This window comes from Coregonus clupeaformis, chromosome 7 (assembly GCF_020615455.1).
Source record: "Coregonus clupeaformis isolate EN_2021a chromosome 7, ASM2061545v1, whole genome shotgun sequence".
NCBI classification, from domain to species: Eukaryota; Metazoa; Chordata; class Actinopteri; order Salmoniformes; family Salmonidae; genus Coregonus; species Coregonus clupeaformis.
The window spans coordinates 17,391,445-17,414,229 of record NC_059198.1 but is presented as its reverse complement, the minus strand read 5'-3'; the positions used below and the strand labels follow the sequence as shown (position 1 = coordinate 17,414,229).

The 22,785-nt window shown below is 42.2% G+C and overlaps 2 protein-coding genes and 1 pseudogene across 3 annotated transcripts; 1 reads left to right on the top strand and 2 right to left on the bottom strand.

Annotated features, from left to right (window-relative positions):
- Positions 1-122: 122 nt before the first annotated feature.
- LOC121569887 (FAST kinase domain-containing protein 3, mitochondrial-like) lies at positions 123-4,150 on the top strand. Of its 2 annotated transcripts, none has more exons than XM_041881178.2 (7): positions 123-353; positions 1,201-2,693; positions 2,821-2,906; positions 3,030-3,204; positions 3,336-3,405; positions 3,524-3,638; positions 3,896-4,150. In XM_041881178.2, the coding sequence occupies exons 1-7, from the start codon at positions 196-198 to the stop codon at positions 3,992-3,994; spliced, it is 2,196 nt and encodes a 731-aa protein (XP_041737112.2). In that variant the 5' UTR covers positions 123-195; the 3' UTR covers positions 3,995-4,150. The 2 variants fall into 2 exon arrangements, with proteins under 2 accessions (XP_041737112.2, XP_041737113.1); XM_041881179.2 differs by lacking the exon at positions 123-353 and adding an exon at positions 554-726.
- Positions 4,151-4,299: 149 nt separating this feature from the next.
- Positions 4,300-15,044, bottom strand: LOC121569888 (charged multivesicular body protein 5). The gene is made up of 8 exons (XM_041881180.1): positions 14,895-15,044; positions 10,106-10,210; positions 6,075-6,121; positions 5,809-5,902; positions 5,643-5,714; positions 5,398-5,506; positions 5,026-5,141; positions 4,300-4,827 (listed from the first exon to the last, which is right to left on the bottom strand). Exons 1-8 carry the CDS (start codon positions 14,961-14,963, stop codon positions 4,777-4,779), a joined length of 663 nt encoding a protein of 220 aa, XP_041737114.1. The 5' UTR covers positions 14,964-15,044; the 3' UTR covers positions 4,300-4,776.
- Positions 15,045-17,265: 2,221 nt separating this feature from the next.
- On the bottom strand, positions 17,266-22,249 carry LOC121570270 (annotated as a pseudogene).
- Positions 22,250-22,785: the final 536 nt, after the last annotated feature.

Below are 22,785 nucleotides of genomic sequence, written 5' to 3'. Positions count from 1 at the left end.
CTAACACTCTCCGTACAGAATCTGTAAAAGTGTGGTAACATTTGACATTAAATGGTATTAGAGGTATGTAGAGCATGGCGTTTGCAACGCCAGGGTTGTGGGTTCGATTCCCACAACAACAACAAAAATGTATGCACTAACTGTAAGTCGCTCTGGATAAGAGCGTCTGCTAAAATGTAAATGTAAAAATGTATTATGGTGCACGCTAGTGGCTTTGTAAAACAGATTTTCCCACCCTATTGGTTTACAACTGGGCCAATCACGAATGAGCACCTTCCTTCGTTATGGAACCACGCTGGACCAGTGGGTGGATTTTTCAAAAATAATTGTCAGTGCGTCCTGTTCCACGAAAGGTAAACTGTGTACCTAGTACTCTTCTTGCCAACTGTTTAGTTTATTAATAAAGTAAGGGAATTTATCATTTCAATGCCTTCGTTGTAATAATAATAATAATATGCCATTTAGCAGACGCTTTTATCCAAAGCGACTTACAGTCATGCGTGCATACATTTTTTTTGTGTATGGGTGGTCCCGGGGATCGAACCCACTACCTTGGCATTACAAGCGCCGTGCTCTACCAGCTGAGCTACAGAGGACCACATTGTCACGTCTACTAGCTAACAGGCTAGCTATTATGTTGCCTATAATATAACTTCCGCTTTGTAGCTAGCTTAAGTGTTCACTAGAAAGGATACAGCTTTTGTAAGATTTGCCTTTTCGTAGCAGGTAAGGATAATTGTTAAGGTTATGAACATGTTTGGGGTTATGGTTAGCTAAAATGCAAAACAGTATAAACTTTTGACGTTAATTTGACACTGTATCCCTTCTAGCCATGACCGCTAACTAACACAAGGGCAAAATGACATTTTGTGTTTTCCCGTACATTGCACTGCATTAGTTCGCAAAATGCTGACATTTGAATGGATTTTTGACATTTGAATGGATTTTCTTAATGTATGGCTAGGTCGTGGTATGCGTAGTTAGCATATGCTGCGTGCGGTCGCTGGTTTGATAACCACCAGCAAGCCAAGGTTACATAACTAGCAAGCTAACATCAAAATGAATGGGACATTCCATGGAAAACATCTTGCTATCCATCTTACTGCAGTGATATATTCTCAACTGAAACTGCCCATTAGGTCAACTGAGTTACCAGAACTTTGTAGGCTTAGCTAACCATCTGCTCCTATGCTCACACAGGTTAGAACTGCCTGGTGAGTCCTGGAACAGAGCCATGGCTTTAAAAGTGATCCAGAGGCTTCAACTGCTCAGGCAGACAGGGGCACACCTCTGTCCTCCAGGCGAGCTGAGTCGCACCAGACTCCTGAGTGTTCCGGTAGGGGAGCCCCTGTGTGTGGCGTGTCTATGGACCTCAGCTGACCGCTGTATCCAGAGGCAGGGCTGTCGGAAACTCAGTCAGCCAGACTGTGGTAGGATGACTTTGTCCACCATTGCCAAGGACCCTTTCTACACCACTGGGTCAGTCAGCCTCCACAAAGACTCAGTCCCCAGGTTCCGTCTGAGTCAGCTGCACCGGCCCACTGATGCAGAGGAGAAGGCCTTCCATGACCGCCTGGTTAGCTGCTCTTCCTCCAGACAGGTGCTGAGACTCCTCCGCACAGTGGAGATCTTGTCTGACACCATGGCAGCGGAAGCCCTGCACCGCGTGGCTGACATGGAGCAGGACGGCACTTCCCTGAAGGACCCCAAAGTGCTGGAGAAGGACACTCTCAGGGCCCTGTGCTGCCAGCTGGAGCAGGACTCTGGGTGTCTGACGGAGGCCGGGCTGGTTTCTGCTCTGCTGGCCTGCACACGCCTCTACTTAGACCCCTGGAGCATGCTGGTGGTGCGGCTGGTGTCGGAGAGCCAGGAGCGGCTGGACAGGGGCCAGATGAGCGTGGACCAGCTGTGCACCCTGGGCCAGGCCCTGCTGGCCCTGGAGGGCCCGGGCTGTGGGATGTTGGAGCAGCTGATGGAGGAGGTACAGAGGCAGGAGCCGGGTCAGTGGAGCCTGGTAGAACTCACTGCAGTATACGGACTGCTGCAGGCTGGAGTAGGGGAGGGCGGCCGCTACCAGGACCTCCTAAACGCTATGCATGCCTACGCTGTGTCAGTCACCTCTCGTATGGACCCCCCTGCTGTCAGCAGGGTGCTTAGTGCCTTGGTGGTCCTGAACCAGACCCAGGCCATGCCACTGGTCATCAGCCTGTGTAAGCAGGCGGTCAGGCACGTACCCCACTTCAGAGATGAGGAGCTGGGGCTAGTGCTCGGGGCGCTCATGCACTTTGGCCACAGCGACCACTTCTTGGTGGAGGCCATGGAGAGACACGTGCCCAAGATGGCGTTCACGTCCCATCCAGAGACAGTCACCAAAGTGATGCAGTACTTTGGGCGTCGGAACATCCTGTCGCAGCCGGTGTTTGACGCGGTAGCGGAGAGCTTTGTGTACCGGGCAGACGAATACAGCACCAGCCAAGTGGCCAGGCAGATCATGCCATTCGGGAAGCTGGGCTACCTGCCGCCCAATGCCGGGGAGGTGTTCCGGAAGGTGGAGGCCATCCTGCATGCACGCTTCTCTCACTTCCAGCCCCGGACACTCCTCAACCTACTGCACTCCTGCATCCTGGTAGAGCGGTTTCCTGTCAACTTTGTGTCTAAGGTCTTCAACCGCTACTTCCTCCAGCAACTACAAGGTAATGCATCCTTAATAATTAGCTCACGCTTATTTTACTACTCTCCATACTTATATCGGCACAGTTTCTTTGGTTAATCAATTGCACAGTCTTTGATTAATCAGTTGTACATTTATGTGTGTCCCAGAGCAAGGCTCAGGGGTTGACCGGATTGTTCTGGCACAACTGACCCAACTCTACATGACTGTGAAGCTTGAATGCCCTTTTTATGAGGTAGGCTAACGAGTTATTACAAATCAATGTTCAGTCTATGATAGCATTGCAACTTCAACTACAGTGTTGCCATCCTAGCACACTATCCTCTGATTCACCCTTAACACCCTGTTTTAACCCCAGGGTCCAAGGCTCCTTCCTAAGTACCGTGTCAAGTCTTTTCTAACTCCTGGTCGCTCTCTGGAGACTCTAGTGGACGGACACCTTTACAACTATGTGAAAATTGGACTGGTGGATCTACTAGGGGCCCGCGCCTACTTCGCTTCCAGAGTCCTCACTCCATACTGCTACACACTAGGTAATGTACAGCACATTGTAAGATGCAACACAGGTAAACTTTAATTCAATGCTTCAGACAATGTTATGGTTATACCTATACTGAAAATGAAAGGTGCAAAGAAATCAGGCCTCTGTTTCTTGTCGTTTCAGATGTGGAAATAAAGCTTGATGAGGAAGGATATGTATTGCCTGCCAGTCAAATCGATGATATCTACAAGAGGTATATAAACAATAGACATTTAAGCCATGAAATTAATAAACATAGGTGATAAAATTGTTGTACTATAGCTATTTAATTCATGCCCATACGATCTGTTACTTTTGTTGTGTACTTGCAGGATAGCAGTTTGCATTGACGGCAACAAGAGGTTCACTGTGAACACAAGACAGCTGCTAGGGAAAGAGGCCATCAAGCAGCGGCACCTGAGGCTTCTGGGATATGAAGTTGTTCAGGTCAGAAATTCACTCTGCAACCTTTTGAGTGTTCTGTTCTCCCTTTGTTGCAAGTGTTCATCTGCTGTATATTTTGAGTGTTCTGTCCATTCTATTTCTATGGTTCTGTCTGCTGTAAATTCTGATTTCAGCCCCTTTGCTAGTGTTCTGTCTCTAGGCATCTACTCTGTCAGGAGCATATCTGTATTCAGTTGGATCTTCTGTTTTTGCTCTCAGTGCTCCATCTGTTACTAATAGAAGTATTTTTGTTTTTGCAGATTCCTTACTATGAATTTGAAAAGCTTTGGAACAAGACTGAGGTTGTTGAATACCTTCACAAGAAGATCTTCCCCCTCAGTTATAGGCTCAGTTGGTGATGACTGGCTCAAACAAGGCCTTTGTTGCTGTCATAAAACTATACAGTTTGGGTACTGTTTTTGTGATTTTAATGGTCTAAACCAGGGCTCTCCAACCCTGTTCCTGGAGAGCTACCTTCCTGTAGGTTTTCACTCCAACCCCAGTTGTAACTTCACTGGTTCAGTTTATCAACCAGTTAATTATTAGAATCCGGTGCGCTAGATTAGGGTTGGAGTGTAAACCTACAGGACGGTAGCTCTGGTCTAAATGTTACATTGTCCAACATTTGCACCCAAAGAGAAAGCATATCGTTCAACTACATGAATACTTTCAGAAATGTATTTATTGCTTTTGAGTGATTGTAATTCTATGCACTACTAGTGTTCTATTGTACAATTAAATTACTTATTTAGTCCTGTCTCCCTCCTTTGTTTAAAAAAATGTAACTACAAATATGCCTGATTTTATAACTAATCCACCATTGGCATCATTTGAAATATTTATATTTATTGGTGGTTGGCAACACAGTGCTGCAGTAGAAGTTAGAACAACCAAGAATCACCTTGGAGAAAAAAAAACATTTGTTCATACGATCAAGAATGAATATAGCTAGTGCATCACTATTGATTTCCATATCCGATATCAATGATGATCTTAAATAGATAATCTAAGGCGGGTTGAGTCTTTTGTCCACCACCATTTAATAATGCATGTCAGTCGGATATATGTTGTAAAAAGGCTATGATACATAAAAAAAAACAGTTGGGAGTGTTGCCATTGGTTTCTGCCTGCTGTCTATCCATTATGTGGCAGGGATCTGTGGCAGGCCAAATTCATCCACCAGAACTCCACCCTGAAAAACATAGGCAAAATAAATTACAATTTATTATGAAACACCACATCTAAATGAGTGCATAAATGTGTCTTCAATGTAATGTCCTATAAAACAAACAACCCTACGAACAAGGCAACTGTCAGCTGTGTTTGCCAGTGATCCACGACCAAACATGGTAAACGTAAATACAGTGGTTAGAGAGAGACAGATGTGTACCCGGTTTGTTGCCCTGTCGCTGGGTATTCCCTCTGGGATGGAGGGGGCAGTGCTGGCCTCATCCAGGTAGGAGCTGTCATCATCCAGCAGCAGCTCATCTCCCAGGGCATCCAGCTCTGGGAACACACACAGCCATTGATGCACAATTATTACATGCATCCTATTGATGTAAGGACTGTATTGACTGTTGTTGTATCACTGCTGAAGTGAACCAAACTTCTCTGTAGTGTGGTGGGAAATGATGCCATCTGTTGATATACGGCAGTGTTTTAATATAGACCTATCCTGTACTGGAGCAAAACCAACTGTGTTGTAACACAGTGTCAGTGTATTGTCTTCCTTGTGGCTGTGTCATGCTCTCACAGTACTGACCTGCTTCCAGGTCATCATCATCGATCTCTGGCGTCCCGTAGCTTCTGCTCATCGCCTCCTGCACCTCGTTGGCATCCTCCATCATGTCCTCCAGCTGGTCCTGGAGATCCTGCATCAGGAACACAAAGAGCTCTTAACCCATTCTCAATACCCAATAGGCCATCCTCACATTCACTTAACCTGGATGAACACAAACCAGATAACTTGAATATATTGAGCAGACAAATAGAAGACAAATGGCTTACCTCAATCTGATCGATCTTCACGTTCTTGTATGCCGCCTTCATCTCTTTGGCTCCAATTTTCATGGCATCCACCTATAATGCAATATCAGAGATGTTTACCCAGATAACTATGACAACTACAGTAAATTGTAAGTGCTACAGTCAGCACACTGCTGATCCCCCTTACTGTTGTTTTTGTGTCTTTGAGAGTTTGTATTGTGTAGTTGGCCTGTTCCATGTTGAAAGACTGCTGTGTGAGGTTATCTCTCTGGCCCTCATACCTGAAAAACATCACGATTCAAATGATAACCTCTATCAATGAAGATGTTATGATGTACTCATTTGACTGGTTTACAGCTCATTATGTGGTTCATCATTGTGTTACTGTGATGTTGGTCCTGATTGATTGGAGGTGTTTCATGCATTGGCAGACTGCTTTCATAAATGACTCACATTCTCTTCTGCTTCAGCACTCTCATTGCCTTCTGCTTGACCATGTTCTGATGAAAACATAACCAGGAAACACAATTTACACAACATAAGGCATTAATACTGATATACTGTATGTCTGTCCACATGGATGGACAGACATACATGTATAATGTTCCAAACAACCCCTAAGAACAAGTGGAACTGTAGAGGGAGGATGCAGATGGCCCATGCCCCCACAGTGACAAACTTGTGTTTTAAGGGTCCGATTCACACTTAGGAAATGTATTCCTTTCATATGCACGCCTTTACTACACACTTCCAGTAGTTAGTATTCAGACTTACCTTATGCAGGTGCATAACGGGTGATGTTGATACACTACATGGCCAAAAGTATGTGGACACCCCTTCAAATTAGTGGATTCGGGTGTTTCAGCCACACCTGTTGTTGGCAGGTGTATAAAATCGAGCACACAGCCATGCAATCTCCATAGACACACATTGGCAGTAGAATGGCCTTAATGAAGAGCTCAGTGACTTTCAACGTGGCACCGTCATAGGATGCCACCTTCCCAACAAGTCAGTTTGTCAAATTTCTGTCCTGCTAGAGCTGCCCCGGTCAACTGTAAGTGCTGTTATTGTGAAGTGGAAACGTCTAGGAGCAACAACGGCTCAGTCACGAAGTGGTAGGCCACACAAGCTCACAGAACGGTAACGCCGAGTGCTGAAGTGCGTAAAATTGTCTGTCCTCGGTTGCAACACTCACTACCGAGTTCCAAACTGCCTCTGGAAGCAACGTCAGCACAATAACTGTTCGTTGGGAGCTTCATGAAATGGGTTTCCATGGCCGAGCAGCCGCACACAAGCCTAAGATCACCATGTGCAATGCCAAGCGTCGGCTGAAGTGGTGTAAAGCTCACTGCCATTGGAGTCTGGAGCAGTGGAAATGTGTTCTCTGCAGTGATGAATCACGCTTCACCATCTGGCAATCCGACAGACGAATCTGAGTTTGGTGGATGCCAGGAGAACGCTAACTGCCCCAATGCATAGTGCCAACTGTAAAGTTTGGTGGAGGAGGAATAATGGTCTGGGGCTGTTTTTCATGGTTCGGGGTAGGCCCCTTAGTTCCAGTGAAGTAAATCTTAACGCTACAGCATACAATTGCATTCTAGACAATACCCTGCTTCCAACTTTGTGGCAACAGTTTGGGGAAGGCCCTTTCCTGTTTCAGCATGACAATGCCCCCGTGCACAAAGCAAGGTCCATACAGAAATGGTCAAGATCAGTGTGGAAGAACTTGACTGGCCTGCACAGAACCCTGACCTCAACACCATCGAACACCTTTGGGATGAACTGGAACGCCGACTGTGAGCCAGGCCTAATCGCCCAACATCAATGCCCGACCTCACTATTGCTCTTGTGGCTGAATGGAAGCAAGTCCCCACAGCAACGTTTCAACATCTTAGTGGAAATCCTTCCCAGAAGAGTGGAGGCTGTTATAGCAGTAAAGGGGGGACTAACTCCATATTAATGCCCATGATTTTGGAATGAGATTTATGATGAGCAGCTGTCCACATACTTTTGGTCATGTAGTGTGTGCTTTAGTTTGCTGCCATATGACTGGTTTCCCATGTGTGATGTATTTTTACAATTCCTTTATCCAAATGGTTTACTCATTTACCTAGCTCTTATTAATAGCTCTTATCAATTAGGAAATTACAGTTAATGGAGAATGGTGTCATTCTATCGGAAAAAATTAAGTAGATGTTGTTCCACTTGGAACCGATAGGTTGCTCGACCTTATTTATCGTTTCATCGCACGTAAAGGTGGTTGAATTATGAGGAATAAGGCGTATCTGCAGACACACCTCTGCCACACCTTCATTTCTTTAATCTCCAACTTAAACAAATGGTGGGTGCTATTCTCACGCGTAGAGAGAAAAGTGCATAAAAAAAGGGAATTGCGTTAATTTACTTGCACTTAACTCGGGTTGAATTCCCCAGAAGAGCATTACATGTATAATCAGCCTAGTCTCATAGACTAGACGTAACACAGTAAAGGTAAATCTGGGATTTACATTTACATTTTAGTCATTTAGCAGACGCTCTTATCCAGAGCGACTTACAGTTAGTGAGTGCATACATGTTTTTTTGTTTGTTTTTGTTTTTTGTCATACTGGCCCCCCCGTCGGAAACAAACCCACATCCCTGCCGGCCAAACCCTCCTCTACCTTGGACGACGCTGGACCAATTGTGCGCCGCCCATGGGTCTCCCGGTCTCGGCAGGCTGCGACAGAGCCTGGACTCGAACCAGGATCTCTAGTGGCACAGCTAGCACTGCAATGCAGTGCCTTAGACCACTGCGCCACTCGGGAGTCGAGCTTTGGTGGGATAATAATATATATTAGTATTATATATTATGTTTGGTATGGTTACATAAGACAGATGGTTACTTAAGGTAAAAACGAAAGTAGGGTGGCTGGGTGGGCGTATAACGTGAACATCTAGCAACCCAAAAGGTTGCGAGTTCGAATCTCAACACGGATAGCTTTAGCATTTTAGGTTATTAGCAAATGTTCAACTACTTACTACTTTAGCTAACCCTTTCCCTAACCCTTTAACCTAACTCCTAACCTTAACCAGTTTTACCCTCTAATGTTTTGGGGCACTGAGCAAATTTTTGGCTCTTGTGAGCGGAAACTTGAACGTTGTGAGAATTTTGTGCAACTTCTGGCACACGTTTAGAGTGAACACTGAGGCTGTACTCTTACAGTTTTAGACAGTAGCCAATAGGCTATTGTGGCTATTTGAGCATTATGTAGGCCTACCAACAAAACCATTGGAGCAAATCGCATAACATTTTCCACATGGAAATAGCTTTGATTTCTATGATATAGCCTACAGTAGCCTATATGTGGTGTTCAATGCAGGCCTACATTGCATGAGACTTTTAAAAACGTTTTTACATTATGAAGGGCTTGATATTAATTATTTTTTACTTGCTCTGTAACACCATGGGCCAAATAGGTGGCTGTAAATTGCATTGTATTGTGTTTTATTATGCAAGAAACCACTTTACAAAATACAATTAATTATTATTACCATACAGAGAATTAGACAATGTAGGCTACCTCTCTGCCTATTGGCTTATTTGCATATTCAAGCCTGTCTCAAAATACAACACTGCCCCTTTAATTAAGATGTAAGCTTTTTACCTGACTGGCTTTTAAAAGACAGCTTGAAATGTGGCCTACACGTTTTGTGCTCTTGTAGGAAGCATTAACTCCCCATTGCTGACCTATACTTATGTATAACTGGGCTAATAACTCGCTAACTAGCAAAGAATATCAACAAATGTGCACACCCGCGGCTCTGCGCTCTGATCTGAAAAGCGCATTCACTCGCAGGTGATTGAAAGACCGCTCGTGGGCTACCCCCGCCAATAGAATTATACTCCGTTGCGCTCTGGCTCTGTCGACAACAAAATCACAGACACAATCTTGCAAAGTTAGATTTGTTTTGGTTTGTTGCATTGAAAAGGGGCTGATATAATGTTAATTAGATCACAGAAAAAACATTAATCTATATAGTGCAAACTAATGGGGCGAACTTGCGTCTCTGCGTGGCATGGCATTTCTTCTGCGTGGCAGTCCTGGAGGTGGTGCGAGGCCGAGCACGAGCGCAGCTTAGAGGGAACATTGACCTTAACCCCTAGCCTTGCTAACGTTAGCCAGATAGCTAATGTTAGCCACCTAGCTAGAATTCGTAACATAACATACGCTTTGCAAATTCGTAAAATATTATACGTTTTGCAAATTCGTAACATAAAATACTAATTGTAACTTGTAACATATCATACGAAATGGGTGATGGACATCCACAAATTAATACATACCATATAAAACGTAACGCATCATACTAAATGGCGTGTTCTCGGATTTATGTAAATAATAATACGAAATGCTCTGAGACCTGGTTGGCATAATAGAATGATTGACTGGTAAACATGTCTACTATCACAGTCTGCTTCACTCAGTGCAGGCCTTCACTCTTACCTTTGAAGGGCCATCTCTCATCTTCTTCATCTGATCCTTGTACTTGACCAGTTCAACATCTAGTCTATCAATCTTCTTGTCAATAGACTCCGCTCGTGAGTCAACCTTAAAAAGAGAGAAAGAGTGGGAGTAACGAGTTAGCCAGGCAGACTGTTTTCATAACTCATACATCAGGGATTCAGCCGCAGGCCGATGTTTTGGTGAGCGGATGGTCGGAACATAATTACAAATCATTTGTAGACTGCAATTTGATCGCAAGAATCACAAACAGATACAATATTTGACAAATACATGATCATTTCAAACCTTGCTTACATTTGTATACGATCACGTGTCTCTGTATTATGCGTGGGAATACTTGGGAACAGATTTTCAAAATAAAAATAAGTGGTGTTTTTACACTCTTTTACGTACAATGAAAATTCCCCAAAATATATACGGAAAGTATTGAGACTCCTTAACTTTTTCCACATTTTGTTACGTTGCAGCCTTATTCTAAAATGGATTGAATAGTTATTTTTCTCATCAATCTACACACAATACCCCATAATGACAAAGCAAAAACAGTTTTTTTGAAAATTTTGCAAGTTTATAAAATAAAATAAACTGCAATATCACATTTACATAAGTATTCAGACCCTTTACTTAGTACTTTGTTGAAGCACCTTTGGCAGCGATTACAGCCTTACAGTCTTCTTCTTGGGTATGACACTACAAGCTCTGTCAGGTTGGATGGGGAGCGTTGCTACACAGCTATTTTCAGGTCTCTCCAGAGATGTTCGATTAGGTTCAAGTCCGGGCTCTAGCTGGGCCACTCAAGGACATTCAGAGACTTGTCCCGAAGCCAATCCTGCGTTGTCTTGGCTGTGTCCTTAGGGTCGTTAGCCTGTTGGAAGGTGAACCTTCACCCCAGTCTGAGGTCCTGAGCGCTTTGGAGCAGGTTTTCATCAAGGATCTCTCTATACTTTGCTCCGTTTATCTTTGCCTTGACCCTGACTAGTCCTCCCAGTCTCTGCCGCTGAAAAACATCCCCACAGCATGATGCTGCCACCATCATGCTTCACCGTAGGGATGGTGCAAGGTTTCCTCCCGACGTGACGCTTGGCATTCAGGCCAAAGAGTTCAATCTTGATATCATCAGACCAGAGAATCTTGTTTCTCATGGTCTGAGAGTCTTTAGATGCCTTTTGGCAAACTCCAAGCGGGCTGTCATGTGCTTTTTACTGAGGAGTGGCTTCCGTCTGGCCACTCTAACAAAGGCCTGATTGGTGGAGTGCTGCAGAGATGGTTGTCCTTCTGGAAGGTTCTCCCATCTCCAAAGAGGAACACTAGTGCTCTGTCAGAGTGACCATCGGGTTCTTTGTCACCTCCCTGACCAAGGCCCTTCTCCCCCTGATTGCTCAGTTTGGCCGGGCGGCCAGCTCTAGAAAAATAGTATTTGTGGTTCCAAACTTCTTCCATTTAAGAATTATGGAGGCCACTGTGTTCTTCGGGACCTTCAATGCTGCAGACATTTTTTGGTACCCTTCCCCAGATCTGTGCCTCGACAAAATCCTGTCTCGGAGCTCTACGGAAAATTCCTTCGACCTCATGGCTTGGTTTTTGCTCTGACATGCACTGTGGGACCATATACAGTGGGGAGAACAAGTATTTGATACACTGCCGATTTTGCAGGTTTTCCTACTTACAAAGCATGTAGAGGTCTGTCATTTTTATCATAGGTACACTTCAACTGTGAGAGACGGAATCTAAACAAAAATCGAGAAAATCACATTGTATGATTTTTAAGTAATTAATTTGCATTTTATTGCATGACATAAGTATTTGATACATCAGAAAAGCAGAAGTTAATATTTGGTACAGAAACCTTTGTTTGCAATTACAGAGATCATACGTTTCCTGTAGGTCTTGACCAGGTTTGCACACACTGCAGCAGGGATTTTGGCCCACTCCTCCATACAGACCTTCTCCAGATCCTTCAGGTTTAAGGCTGTCGCTGGGCAATACGGACTTTCAGCTCCCTCCAAAGATTTTCTATTGGGTTCAGGTCTGGAGACTGGCTAGGCCACTCCAGGACCTTGAGATGCTTCTTACGGAGCCACTCCTTAGTTGCCCTGGCTGTGTGTTTCGGGTCGTTGTCATGCTGGAAGACCCAGCCACGACCCATCTTCAATGCTCTTACTGAGGGAAGGAGGTTGTTGGCCAAGATCTCGCGATACATGGCCCCATCCATCCTCCCCTCAATACGGTGCAGTCGTCTTGTCCCCTTTGCAGAAAAGCATCCCCAAAGAATAATGTTTCCACCTCCATGCTTCACGGTTGGGATGGTGTTCTTGGGGTTGTACTCATCCTTCTTCTTCCTCCAAACACGGCGAGTGGAGTTTAGACCAAAAAGCTCTATTTTTGTCTCATCAGATCACATGACCTTCTCCCATTCCTCCTCTGGATCATCCAGATGGTCATTGGCAAACTTCAGACTAATGGTTTTCTTTGAGACTGTGGTCCCAGCTCTCTTCAGGTCATTGACCAGATCCTGCCATGTAGTTCTGGGCTGATCCCTCACCTTCCTCATGATCATTGATGCCCCACGAGGTGAGATCTTGCATGGAGCCCCAGACCGAGGGTGATTGACCGTCATCTTGAACTTCTTCCATTTTCTAATAATTGCGCCAACAGTTGTTGCCTTCTCACCAAGCTGCTTGCCTATTGTTCTGTAGCCCATCCCAGCCTTGTGCAGGTCTACAATTTTATCCCTGATGTCCTTACACAGCTCTCTGGTCTTGGCCATTGTGGAGAGGTTGGAGTCTGTTTGATTGAGTGTGTGGACAGGTGTCTTTTATACAGGTAATGAGTTCAAACAGGTACAGTTAATACAGGTAATGAGTGGAGAACAGGAGGGCTTCTTAAAGAAAAACTAACAGGTCTGTGAGAGCCGGAATTCTTACTGGTTGGTAGGTGATCAAATACTTATGTCATGCAATAAAATGCAAATTAATTACTTAAAAATCATACAATGTGATTTTCTGGATTTTTGTTTTAGATTCCGTCTCTCACAGTTGAAGTGTACCTATGATAAAAATGACAGACCTCTACATGCTTTGTAAGTAGGAAAACCTGCAAAATCGGCAGTGTATCAAATACTTGTTCTCCCCACTGTATAGGCATGTGTGTGCCTTTCCAAATCATATCTAATCAATTGAATTTACCACAGGTGGACTCCAATCAAGATGTAGAAACATACCAAGGATGATCAACAGAAACAGGATGCACCTGAGCTCAATTTTGAGTCTCATTGCAAAGGATCTGAATACTTACGTAAATAAGGTATTTCTGTTTCTATTTTTAATCAAACATTTCTAAAAACCTGTTTTCACTTTGTCATTATGGCATATTGTGTGTAGATTGCTGAGGATATTTTTTTATTTAATCCATTTTAGAATAAGGCTGCAACGTAACAAAATGTGGAAAAAGCCAAGGGGTCTGAATACTTTCCGAAAGCACTGTATGTATGTATGTATGTATTATTTTATTTTGGGGGGGGCAAATAAAACCACGCGGGGGCCAAATTCAGCCCGCGGGCTGCCAGTTGGGGAACCCTGTCATAGGTTCTTCTTGCAACGCGGGTGTATTTACATACATTAGCGTTGCTTTGAATTGTATTGGGTTGCACAAAAACAGTCTGTGGGAAGCCAGAAGTTAAATACAATTCCATTTCCACTTACTTTGTTGGTCATTAAGACGGGGGAATTTGAGACAAAATATCTAAAAGTCCCCCACAAATTATATATATTTTTGTCCACATATGGCTCGTGCAGGACTTTTATTTTGACATGAGGTAAGCAGAGAGGAAGTGGGTCTACAACAGACCCCCGTTTAGAAAGTCTGTTTAATAAAATGATCCTTTAGATATTTTGTCTAAAACTTCCCCCATCATAATGACCGCACAGTAAATTGAAATTGAATTTTACTTCTGGCTTCCCACTGACTGTTTTTGTGCAACCCAATATAATTGAAAGCAACGCTTGTGTATGTTAATACATCCCGTTGCTAAAAGCACCTACATACCTCAATACTCTTGTATGAGTCTGAAGTCTTTGTAATAACATTTTGTGATATCAGAAAAAGTTATTCAAATACATGTACAAGTTATTATAATGATCAAATAATCAATGAAGAATTTTCTTTCATTTTTACAGTCAATGGCACTAGCTAAATACCTAATGTGGTCAAACCTGTAAAACTGGTTGGTTGAAGGAACTACACCTTTTAGCCAAGTGGTTCCCAACCTTTTTCAGTTACTGTACCACCAGCTGAATTTCTCTCTGCCCGGAGTACCCCTGAAGTACCCCCTCATGTGCATTTTACCAATAAGCCTATGGTCTCATGAGTGTTCTCAAGTACCCCCTGTGGATAGGCCTAGTACCCCTGGTTGGGAACCACTGTTTTAGCCTACAGACAGTGGAAAACCAGCATCACCTTACTGAACTTTAGTCAATTGGCCATCTAGCTAATTAGGCAAGTTAGCTTAGCAACTACGACAATATTACAAGGCTAATCAAACTAACTTTCAATACCATGCTGAAAAGTATGTAGCTAAACAGTATTCTATAAACTATAGGTATCAAATGGGCTGTCATGCAGGCCATAACTCTCTCCCATTGTTTCTAGAACAATCAGCTGTCATCCAGCTACAGTAGCAAGCTAGTTACCGTTAGCCAGCCAGCATGCCAAGTTATTTTGTTTGTTTGTCAAAGACACTGCTCTGATTAAGTTATTTCCATATACTTACATTTCCTATACATTCCGTTAGATTTGGTGGTGGTCCCTTCGGTTTTCCTCGACCGAAAATACGGTTCATTTTGAAATAAATACCCAATAACTCAAAACAACAAAGAATCTATCTGCCCGTCAAGAAAATAAGGCAAACCCGGAAGTAACATCGAGCTGACGTCACATAAGTCACATGGTTTACTTTTACAACAATCTTCCACCGCCGTAAAGCAGGAATGTGCTGCTAAATATTATTTTATTTAGTTATATTGTCAAGTCATGTAGTTTAAAACATAAACACTTAAAGATGAACATATAGAAATATGGTTTATTTTGGTGGTTTACTGAGAGGCAAGAGGTCAATCAATAATTTATTTTTGCCATATCACCATCTGCTGGACGGTTGATTGAGTAGTAAAGGTGCAGCATAAAATTGACTAGGCCTGCTAAAGATATATTTTAGGAAATTGAATAGATTAAAATGTAAGGATCAGTAGATAAATAACAGTAAAACATGTTGAAATTAACAAACAATAAGTTATTTTTAATTTAGAAAAGATATCAATACAGTAGTTGTTATTCAGTATAGGCTACATCAAAGTGAGAATGCATGAATATGAATGTGAATGTAGTGCCTTCAGAAAGTATTCAAACCCCTGGACTTATTCCACAATTTGTTGTGTTACAGCCTGAATTTCCCCAACCAATCTACACACAATCCCCCATAATGACAAAGTGAAAACATGTTTTTAGAAATGTTAGCAAATTTATTGAAAATGAAATAAATAAATACAGTATCTAATTTACATAAGTATTCACACCGCTGAGTCAATACATGTTAGATTCACCTTTGGCATCGATTACAGCTGTGTCTTTCTGGGTAAGTCTCTAAGAGCTTTTCACACCTGGATTGTACAATATTTGCCAATTATTATTTTTAAAATTATTTAAGCTCTGTCAAGTTGGTTGTTGATCATTGCTAGACAGACATTTTCAAGTCTTGCCATAGATTTTCAAGCCCATTTAAGTCAAAACTATTGCAAGGCAACTCAGGAACATTCAATGTCATCTTGGTAAGCAACTCCAGTGTATATTTGGCCTTGTGATTTAGGTTATTGTCCTGCTGAAAGGTACATTTGTCTCCCAGTGTCTGTTGGCAAGCAGACTGAAAAAGGTTTTCCTCTAGGATTTGGCTGTGCTTAGCTCTATTCCGTTTCTTTTTATCATAAAAAAACTCCCTAGTCCTTGCTGATGACAAGCATACCCATAACATCATGCAGCCACCACCATACTTGAAAATATGAAGAGTTGTACTCAGTGATATGTTATGTTGGATTTGCCCCAAACATAATGCTTTGTCTTCAGGACCAAAAGTTAATTTCTTTGCCACATTCTTTGCAGTATTACTTTAGTGCCTTGATTCAAACAGGATGCATGTTTTTGAATATTTTGTATTCTTTACAGGATTCATTTAGGTTAGTATTGTGGAGTAACTACAATGTTGTTGATCCATCCTCAGTTTTCTCCTATCACAGCCATTAAACTCGAACTGTTTTAAAGTCACCATTGGCCTCATGGTGAAATCCCTGAGCGATTTCCTTCCTCTCCGGCAAATTTAGGAAGGACGCCTGTATCTTTGTAGTGACTGGGTGTATTGATGCACCATCCAAAGTGTAATTAATAACTTCACGAAGAGATATTCAATGTCTGCTTATTTCTACCCATCTACCAATAGGTGCACTTCTTTGCGAGGCATTGGAAAACCTCCCTGGTCTCTGTGGCTGAATCTGTGTTTGAAATTCACTGCTTGACTGATGAACCTTACAGATAATTGTATATGTGGGGTACAGAGATGAGGTAGTCATTAGAAAATAATGTTAAACACTATTATTGCACACAGAGTCCATGCAACTTATTATGTGACTTGTTAAGCAAATTCTTACTCCTGAACTTATTTAGGCTTGCCATAACAAAGGGGTTGACTCAAGACATTTCAGTTGTTTATTTTTTATTAATTTGTGAAAAATTCTAAAAATATAATTCTGCTGTGATGTTATGGGTTATTGTGTGAAGGCCAGCGACACAAAATCTAAAAATGTGGAAAAGTCAAGAGGTGTGAATACTTTCTGAAGGCACTGTATAAGATTAAAACATAGACAATAATTAAGATTAAATCCCTCTGACAAATTATTGTACAGACCAGAGTAAAAGAGCATAAACCATAATTCTAATATGGGAAACACTACAGTTTACACATCTCAGCTGAATCATTTTGGTACCAAACACATAACCCAGGATAGAGGGGCTGAGTGAATGTGGTTTCGACTGTGTAGAGGAGGGTCATTGTGTCAGAGATGAAGAAGGACAGAATACCTGCCTTGTGATCCAGGTACACTCCTACTCTGGAGGACTGAGGGCCTGACACTTTAGTCTCAACATTATTGTGTCTGAAACTATAACCATTACTAGACCACTCTAAACCCCAAGACTTGTCAATGTATCCGAATCTGGAATCATAAACCAACCCGATTCTACTTATGCCTTTATATGAGACTGCTGTAAAAACAGTCCCACGATGAACCTCAGGATTTGGATCTTGAACAGAATGTTTAACTGTCACCTTTCTGTTCCCCTCAGACAGAAAGAGGGATTTCTATGCTGTGTTTGGGTCCAGTGTGAGCTGACAGGAATCTGTGAGAAGAGCAGAGCAGAGACCAATGAGGGGAGTTAGAACAGTAAGTTAAGTCACCCACTGTACAGTATCAACCCTGTATTTGATTACAGAAGAGCAGAGACCAATGAGAGCAGTATCTACTACTGCTTTATCACAAGGTTTGTGAGGAGTGTCAGTAAAAAGAGATCGTTAGTTACTTGATGAAGAAACTCACATTGTAAGAACTGTTCTCTGGTCTTGGGCTCTGGAGGCAGTAAAACATCCACTGAATTCACTAGACACACAAAATATTATCAGCATACCATATTGTACATGTTCTAAACTAGGTGTTCTTATGTACAGTATTTTGTTAGTATTACTTTCAACCCACCTGTAGTGGAGATCTTCGTACATTCTTCTTTAAGGAATTCTTCTAGTTTCTCTCTTACACCAGAAACCGCCTTATTCACAGGTCCAAAGTACTGAGGACAGATAACGATGCTGGGTAAGTCTGAAGAGACACTGAGACTGGAGAGAGACTGATAACTCTGTGGAGGGAGGGAGGGAGAGAGAGAGAGAGAGAGAGACTGATAACTCTGTGGAGGGAGGGAGGGAGAGAGAGAGAGAGAGAGAGAGAGAATAATTGAGAAAAAGTGTTTTTGTGATGAAATATTTTTTATTAATAACAAATGTCAGCAAACATGACATTTTTACATTTTAGTCATTTAGCAGACGCTCTTATCCAGAGCAACTTACAGTTAGTGAGTGCATACATTTTTATTTTTTTATATATTTTTTTCATACTGGCCCCCGTGGAAAACAAACCCACAACCCTGGCGTTGTAAGCGCCATGCTCTACCAACTGAGCTACACTGGGCCCCAGATATGACTACAGATATACAGAATTAAATATAATTGACAAAATGTATAGTTTCACAACAAGTTAATTTCTGTATCACCTGTATCAAGGAAGTTTAGTTACCTGGAGGAAATGGATGTGATCCTCTGTGTGTGAGACCTGCTCCATCTCAGCGTTTCTCCTCCTCAGCTCAGCTATCTCCTGCTCCAGTTGCTCCAGGAGTCCTTCAGCTTGACTCACTTGAGCCTTCTCCTGGTCTCTGATCAGATCCTTCACCTCAGAGCGCCTTCTCTCAATGGAGCGGATCAGCTCAGTAAATATCCTATCACTGTCCTCCACTGCTGCCTGTGCAGAGCGCTGTTAGGTCACAGAGAGGGAAGAGCATGCTCCATGTTAAGTATACATTTTTTCCCCAAAACGTTTTTTCGATAAGGAATAAGGTTCTACCTATAACCCTTTTCATCTGAATAAGCTTTCTCACTGACAGTACAAGTTTAGCCACCCCAACGAAACACAGAAATATAAACACAGAAACAATACAAGTAGAATAAAACAACAATCAAAATCATAGGTACAACCCTAAGTGAACTAATGCAAAGAACAGGGGTTCACAATTACCCACAACCCTCCAGCAACATGTAAAACCTAGAAAATAAAAGGGTTCTAGGTGGAAACCTTCATAGATGCCCACATAAAATAATACTATAAACTGACTGTACAAAACATTAAGAACACCTTCCTAATATTGAGTTGCACTTGCACCCCCCCTTTTGCCCTCAGAACAGCCTAGAGACATGGACTCTTTAAGCTGTCGAAAGAGTTCCACAGGGATGTGGCCCATGTTATCTCCAATGCTTCCCACAGTTGTGTCAAGTTGGCTGGATGTCCTTTGGGTGGTAGACCATTCTTGATACACATGGGAAACTGTTGAGCGTGAAAAACCCAGCATTGTTGCAGTTCTTGACACACACTGGTGCGCCTGGCAACTACTACCATACCTCGTTCAAAGGCAATTGAAATATTTTGTCTTGCCCATTCACTCTCTTAATGGCACACATACACAATCCATGTCTCAATTGTCTCGAGGCTTAAAAATCATTCTTTAACCTGTCTCCTCCCCTTCATCTACACGGACTGAAGTGGATTTAACAAGTGACATCAATAAGGGATCATACCTTTTACCTGGATTCACCTACATTACATTTACATTTTAGTCATTTAGCAGACGCTCTTATCCAGAGCGACTTACAGGAGCAATTAGGGTTAAGTGCCTTGCTTAAGGGCACATCGACAGATTTTTCACCTAGTCGGCTCGGGGATTAGAACCAGCGACCTTTCGGTTACTGGCACAACGCTCTTACCCACTAAGCTACCTGCCACCTGGTCAGTTTATGTCATGGAAAGAGCAGGTGTCCTTAATTTTTTGTACACTCAGGATATATTTCCTCAATTACCTCAACGACCTCATACCCCTGCACATTGTATTCGGCGCATGTGACAAATAAAACGTTATTATTATTTCCTACAGTGTTTTTTAGGGGATAATACTGAAGTATTCACAATAGTATTTCAGTATACTATAACATTTTATAGTAAGTACTACACATGATCGATGGATACTACAGTGTGTAGTATAGTATTCTACAGCATACTACAGTTTCTATATAATTAAATAGTATGTACTGTAGTAGTCTATAGTGATCTGTAGTATTTTTCATTTGGGAGCTGCTGGGTAGAACCCTTTCCAGAGGGTTCTACCGCTAGAATCATCAAGGGCCTTGAATCATAAAGGGTCCTACGAACCCTTTATGGTTCTAGTTAGAACCCTTTTATTATAAGGGTGTATTTCCTCTCTAACTGGGAGCCCAGAGAGCCTGTTCCCCACAGTGGGTCTCAGTGGGATTGGAGAGTGGCCTCTCTCTGACTGGCTGACTGGAGGAGGGAAGTTTAATGGTGCATCTCCAGTCCTCTGGGCCAAGTTATTCTATAGTTATTTAATTGGATGTCATCAATCGAATAGGATTAAATGTTAGAATTGGGTTTTTCAAAATTTGAACATGTGATTCTCACCCTCCGGATAGGGATTCGAATGTGGTAATCCAATCTGACCTTTAAATCAGGATTAAAAGTTGTTTTTTCATTTTTCTAATCTCAAAGGTAGTGATTAGGATAATTTTGATTCCGAAAATATAACGAATACATTTCAATGTAACTAAAGGGAGGAGGTTTAAAAAAAACTTTCTAACATCTGAAAAACAAAGGTTAATTATGTTAAATTGACCGCAGTATAGGTATGTGGTCAGTTGTTATTTGTCTCTCTTTAATCTAGATACCTTTATTCATGTAGTTTACCCATCTCTGTTTCCCTATGACAGTGTAGAAGTAGTACCATAACCAGTCCAGTAAACTGGCCCAAAAACAGCTAGAGCAATCTGATAATGGCTGGCAAAAAAAATGAATGGATTACAGAATCCGGATTATACTGATCCAGATGAAACATTTTCAAAAACTGGGCCCTGGTCAATAGTTCTTACCTAGAGAGACTCCACAGCTCGTTGGAGCTCCTTCAGCACCTTCTCTCTCTCCTGGATTCTCTGCTGGAGCTTCTGCTGACTCATCCGCAGCTGACTCTGGCGAAACACTGTTCATTGAGCTATCAAGGTTTATTTGTCTAGTAGTGCAATAGTATAGTATTATGATATAGGTCCCATAGAGAGTAGGAATTAAATTGTAATAGAAGTCCCTTATATATCTATGATGTTAGTTGAATTATTATGCTTTATACCGTACTCATATCATATAGTTTAAAATGAACTTTGGACTCAAAATTAAATGATGGTTTGTGACTACAGCTAATGGTGATACATGTAGACAATATTTTTCATGTAACTAATTGTATCAGTTTCTCTCATATTCAAATAGCTCTCCTACTGTATATTTCAATATTTGTTTATCAGAGTCACCAAGTTATTCTGGTCTAACCTGTTTCTCAGTCCTCTCCGCTGCAGCTGACACTGTATCATGGCCTTTGTGTTCATCCATCATACACAGATGACAGATACAATTCTGATCATTACGACAGTAAATCTTCAGCAGTTCCTCATGATGGGAGCAGATGTTCTCCTGTAGTTGTGTGGAGGCTTTGACCAGCTTGTGCTTCTTTAGTGCAGGGACACTATAGTGAGGCTGGAGGTGAGTCTTGCAGGAAGACACGAGACACACCAGACAGGACATGAGGGCTTTCTGCTTTCTGGTCCCAGTGAAGAAATCACATGCCACATATCCAGGTCCAGCATAGCACAGAGCAGGGGGAGCAGCCTGAAGTCCCGTCTTCTTCAGTTTCTCCACCACTTCAGCCAACATGTTATTTTTTCTCAGAGCAGGCCTTGGAGTTAAGGTCTGTCTGCATTGAGGACAGCTGTAGACCCCCTTCAGATCATCCTGATCCCAGCAGCTCTCAAAACAGCTCTTACAGTAACTGTGTCCACAGGGAATAGCCACTGGCTCCTTCAATAGATCCAGACAGACTGAACAACAGAACTGGTCCTGGTCCAGCAGAACTCCCTGCTGAGCAATTTGGACTGCTGTTGTTCACTTTCACACAGACAAACAACACTGAGACTCACATAAATTTCGTTTTCTCAGAAGAGAGTTTGTGGGAGGGGGAGGGACTTCCTGGTTCTGCCAGGAGGTGGGGTTAGTTAGATGGAGGGAGGTAGAGAAGAATGTAGTCCACTGCAAAAATGAATATCCTGTGGCCTAGGGTGGTTTAGTGGTGTAAGCTGCTTTGTGACCTATACTTCTGTAGCATGAGTTCGAATCAGGCTCACTGCTATTTCAACACACTTTCCTCCAGAGCCATATATTTAGAGAGGTAACATTTCTTCTCCAAAAGGGGGCGCTCCAGTAACATGCATTGTGATCCAGGACTAAACCCTACAGCAGCCTATTCACATAAGAAGTTTACTACATATTGGCCAGACATAAATGTATACGGGATATTGAAACATAGTGCAAAGTGAATGATTGATTGGTGTCTGTGTCCTGAATGCATTGTATAATATTATGGGTAGCCAATGAACCATAAAAAGGTACATTGTGAACCTAGGCCAAATGTGTTATTTTTCTGATGTCTACATTAGAGTTCACTATATAAATTAAAGGGTACTAATACATGATGAGAAATAATGAAATCCATTACTATTTCAATGTCAGTTTTCTGGAGTCTTTATTCAAAATGAGAGGCAAATAGAACTGTCTATGAATGTAGCATGTTCCTATACCTAAAGAAAAATACTGCATATTGTAAAAAGTGCAAGATTAGCTGCTATTTTTAGCTATTTAAAAGTTTTAATTCAATGTCCACATGCAAATAACCTTTGATATGATACATCTGTA

Excerpts from the sequence above, each read along its gene's own strand:
- LOC121569887 (XM_041881178.2), top strand. The coding sequence starts at position 196 with ATGGTGCACGCTAGTGGCTTTGTAAAACAGATTTTCCCACCCTATTGG. Across the intron at positions 2,694-2,820 it reads CTTCCTCCAGCAACTACAAG|AGCAAGGCTCAGGGGTTGAC; the intron begins GTAATGCATCCT and ends TGTGTGTCCCAG. Across the intron at positions 2,907-3,029 it reads TTGAATGCCCTTTTTATGAG|GGTCCAAGGCTCCTTCCTAA; the intron begins GTAGGCTAACGA and ends TTTTAACCCCAG.
- LOC121569888 (XM_041881180.1), bottom strand. The coding sequence starts at position 14,963 with ATGAACCGTATTTTCGGTCGAGGAAAACCGAAGGGACCACCACCAAAT. Across the intron at positions 10,211-14,894 it reads TAACGGAATGTATAGGAAAT|GTTGACTCACGAGCGGAGTC; the intron begins GTAAGTATATGG and ends TCTCTTTTTAAG. Across the intron at positions 5,903-6,074 it reads GTGCTGAAGCAGAAGAGAAT|GTATGAGGGCCAGAGAGATA; the intron begins GTGAGTCATTTA and ends GATGTTTTTCAG.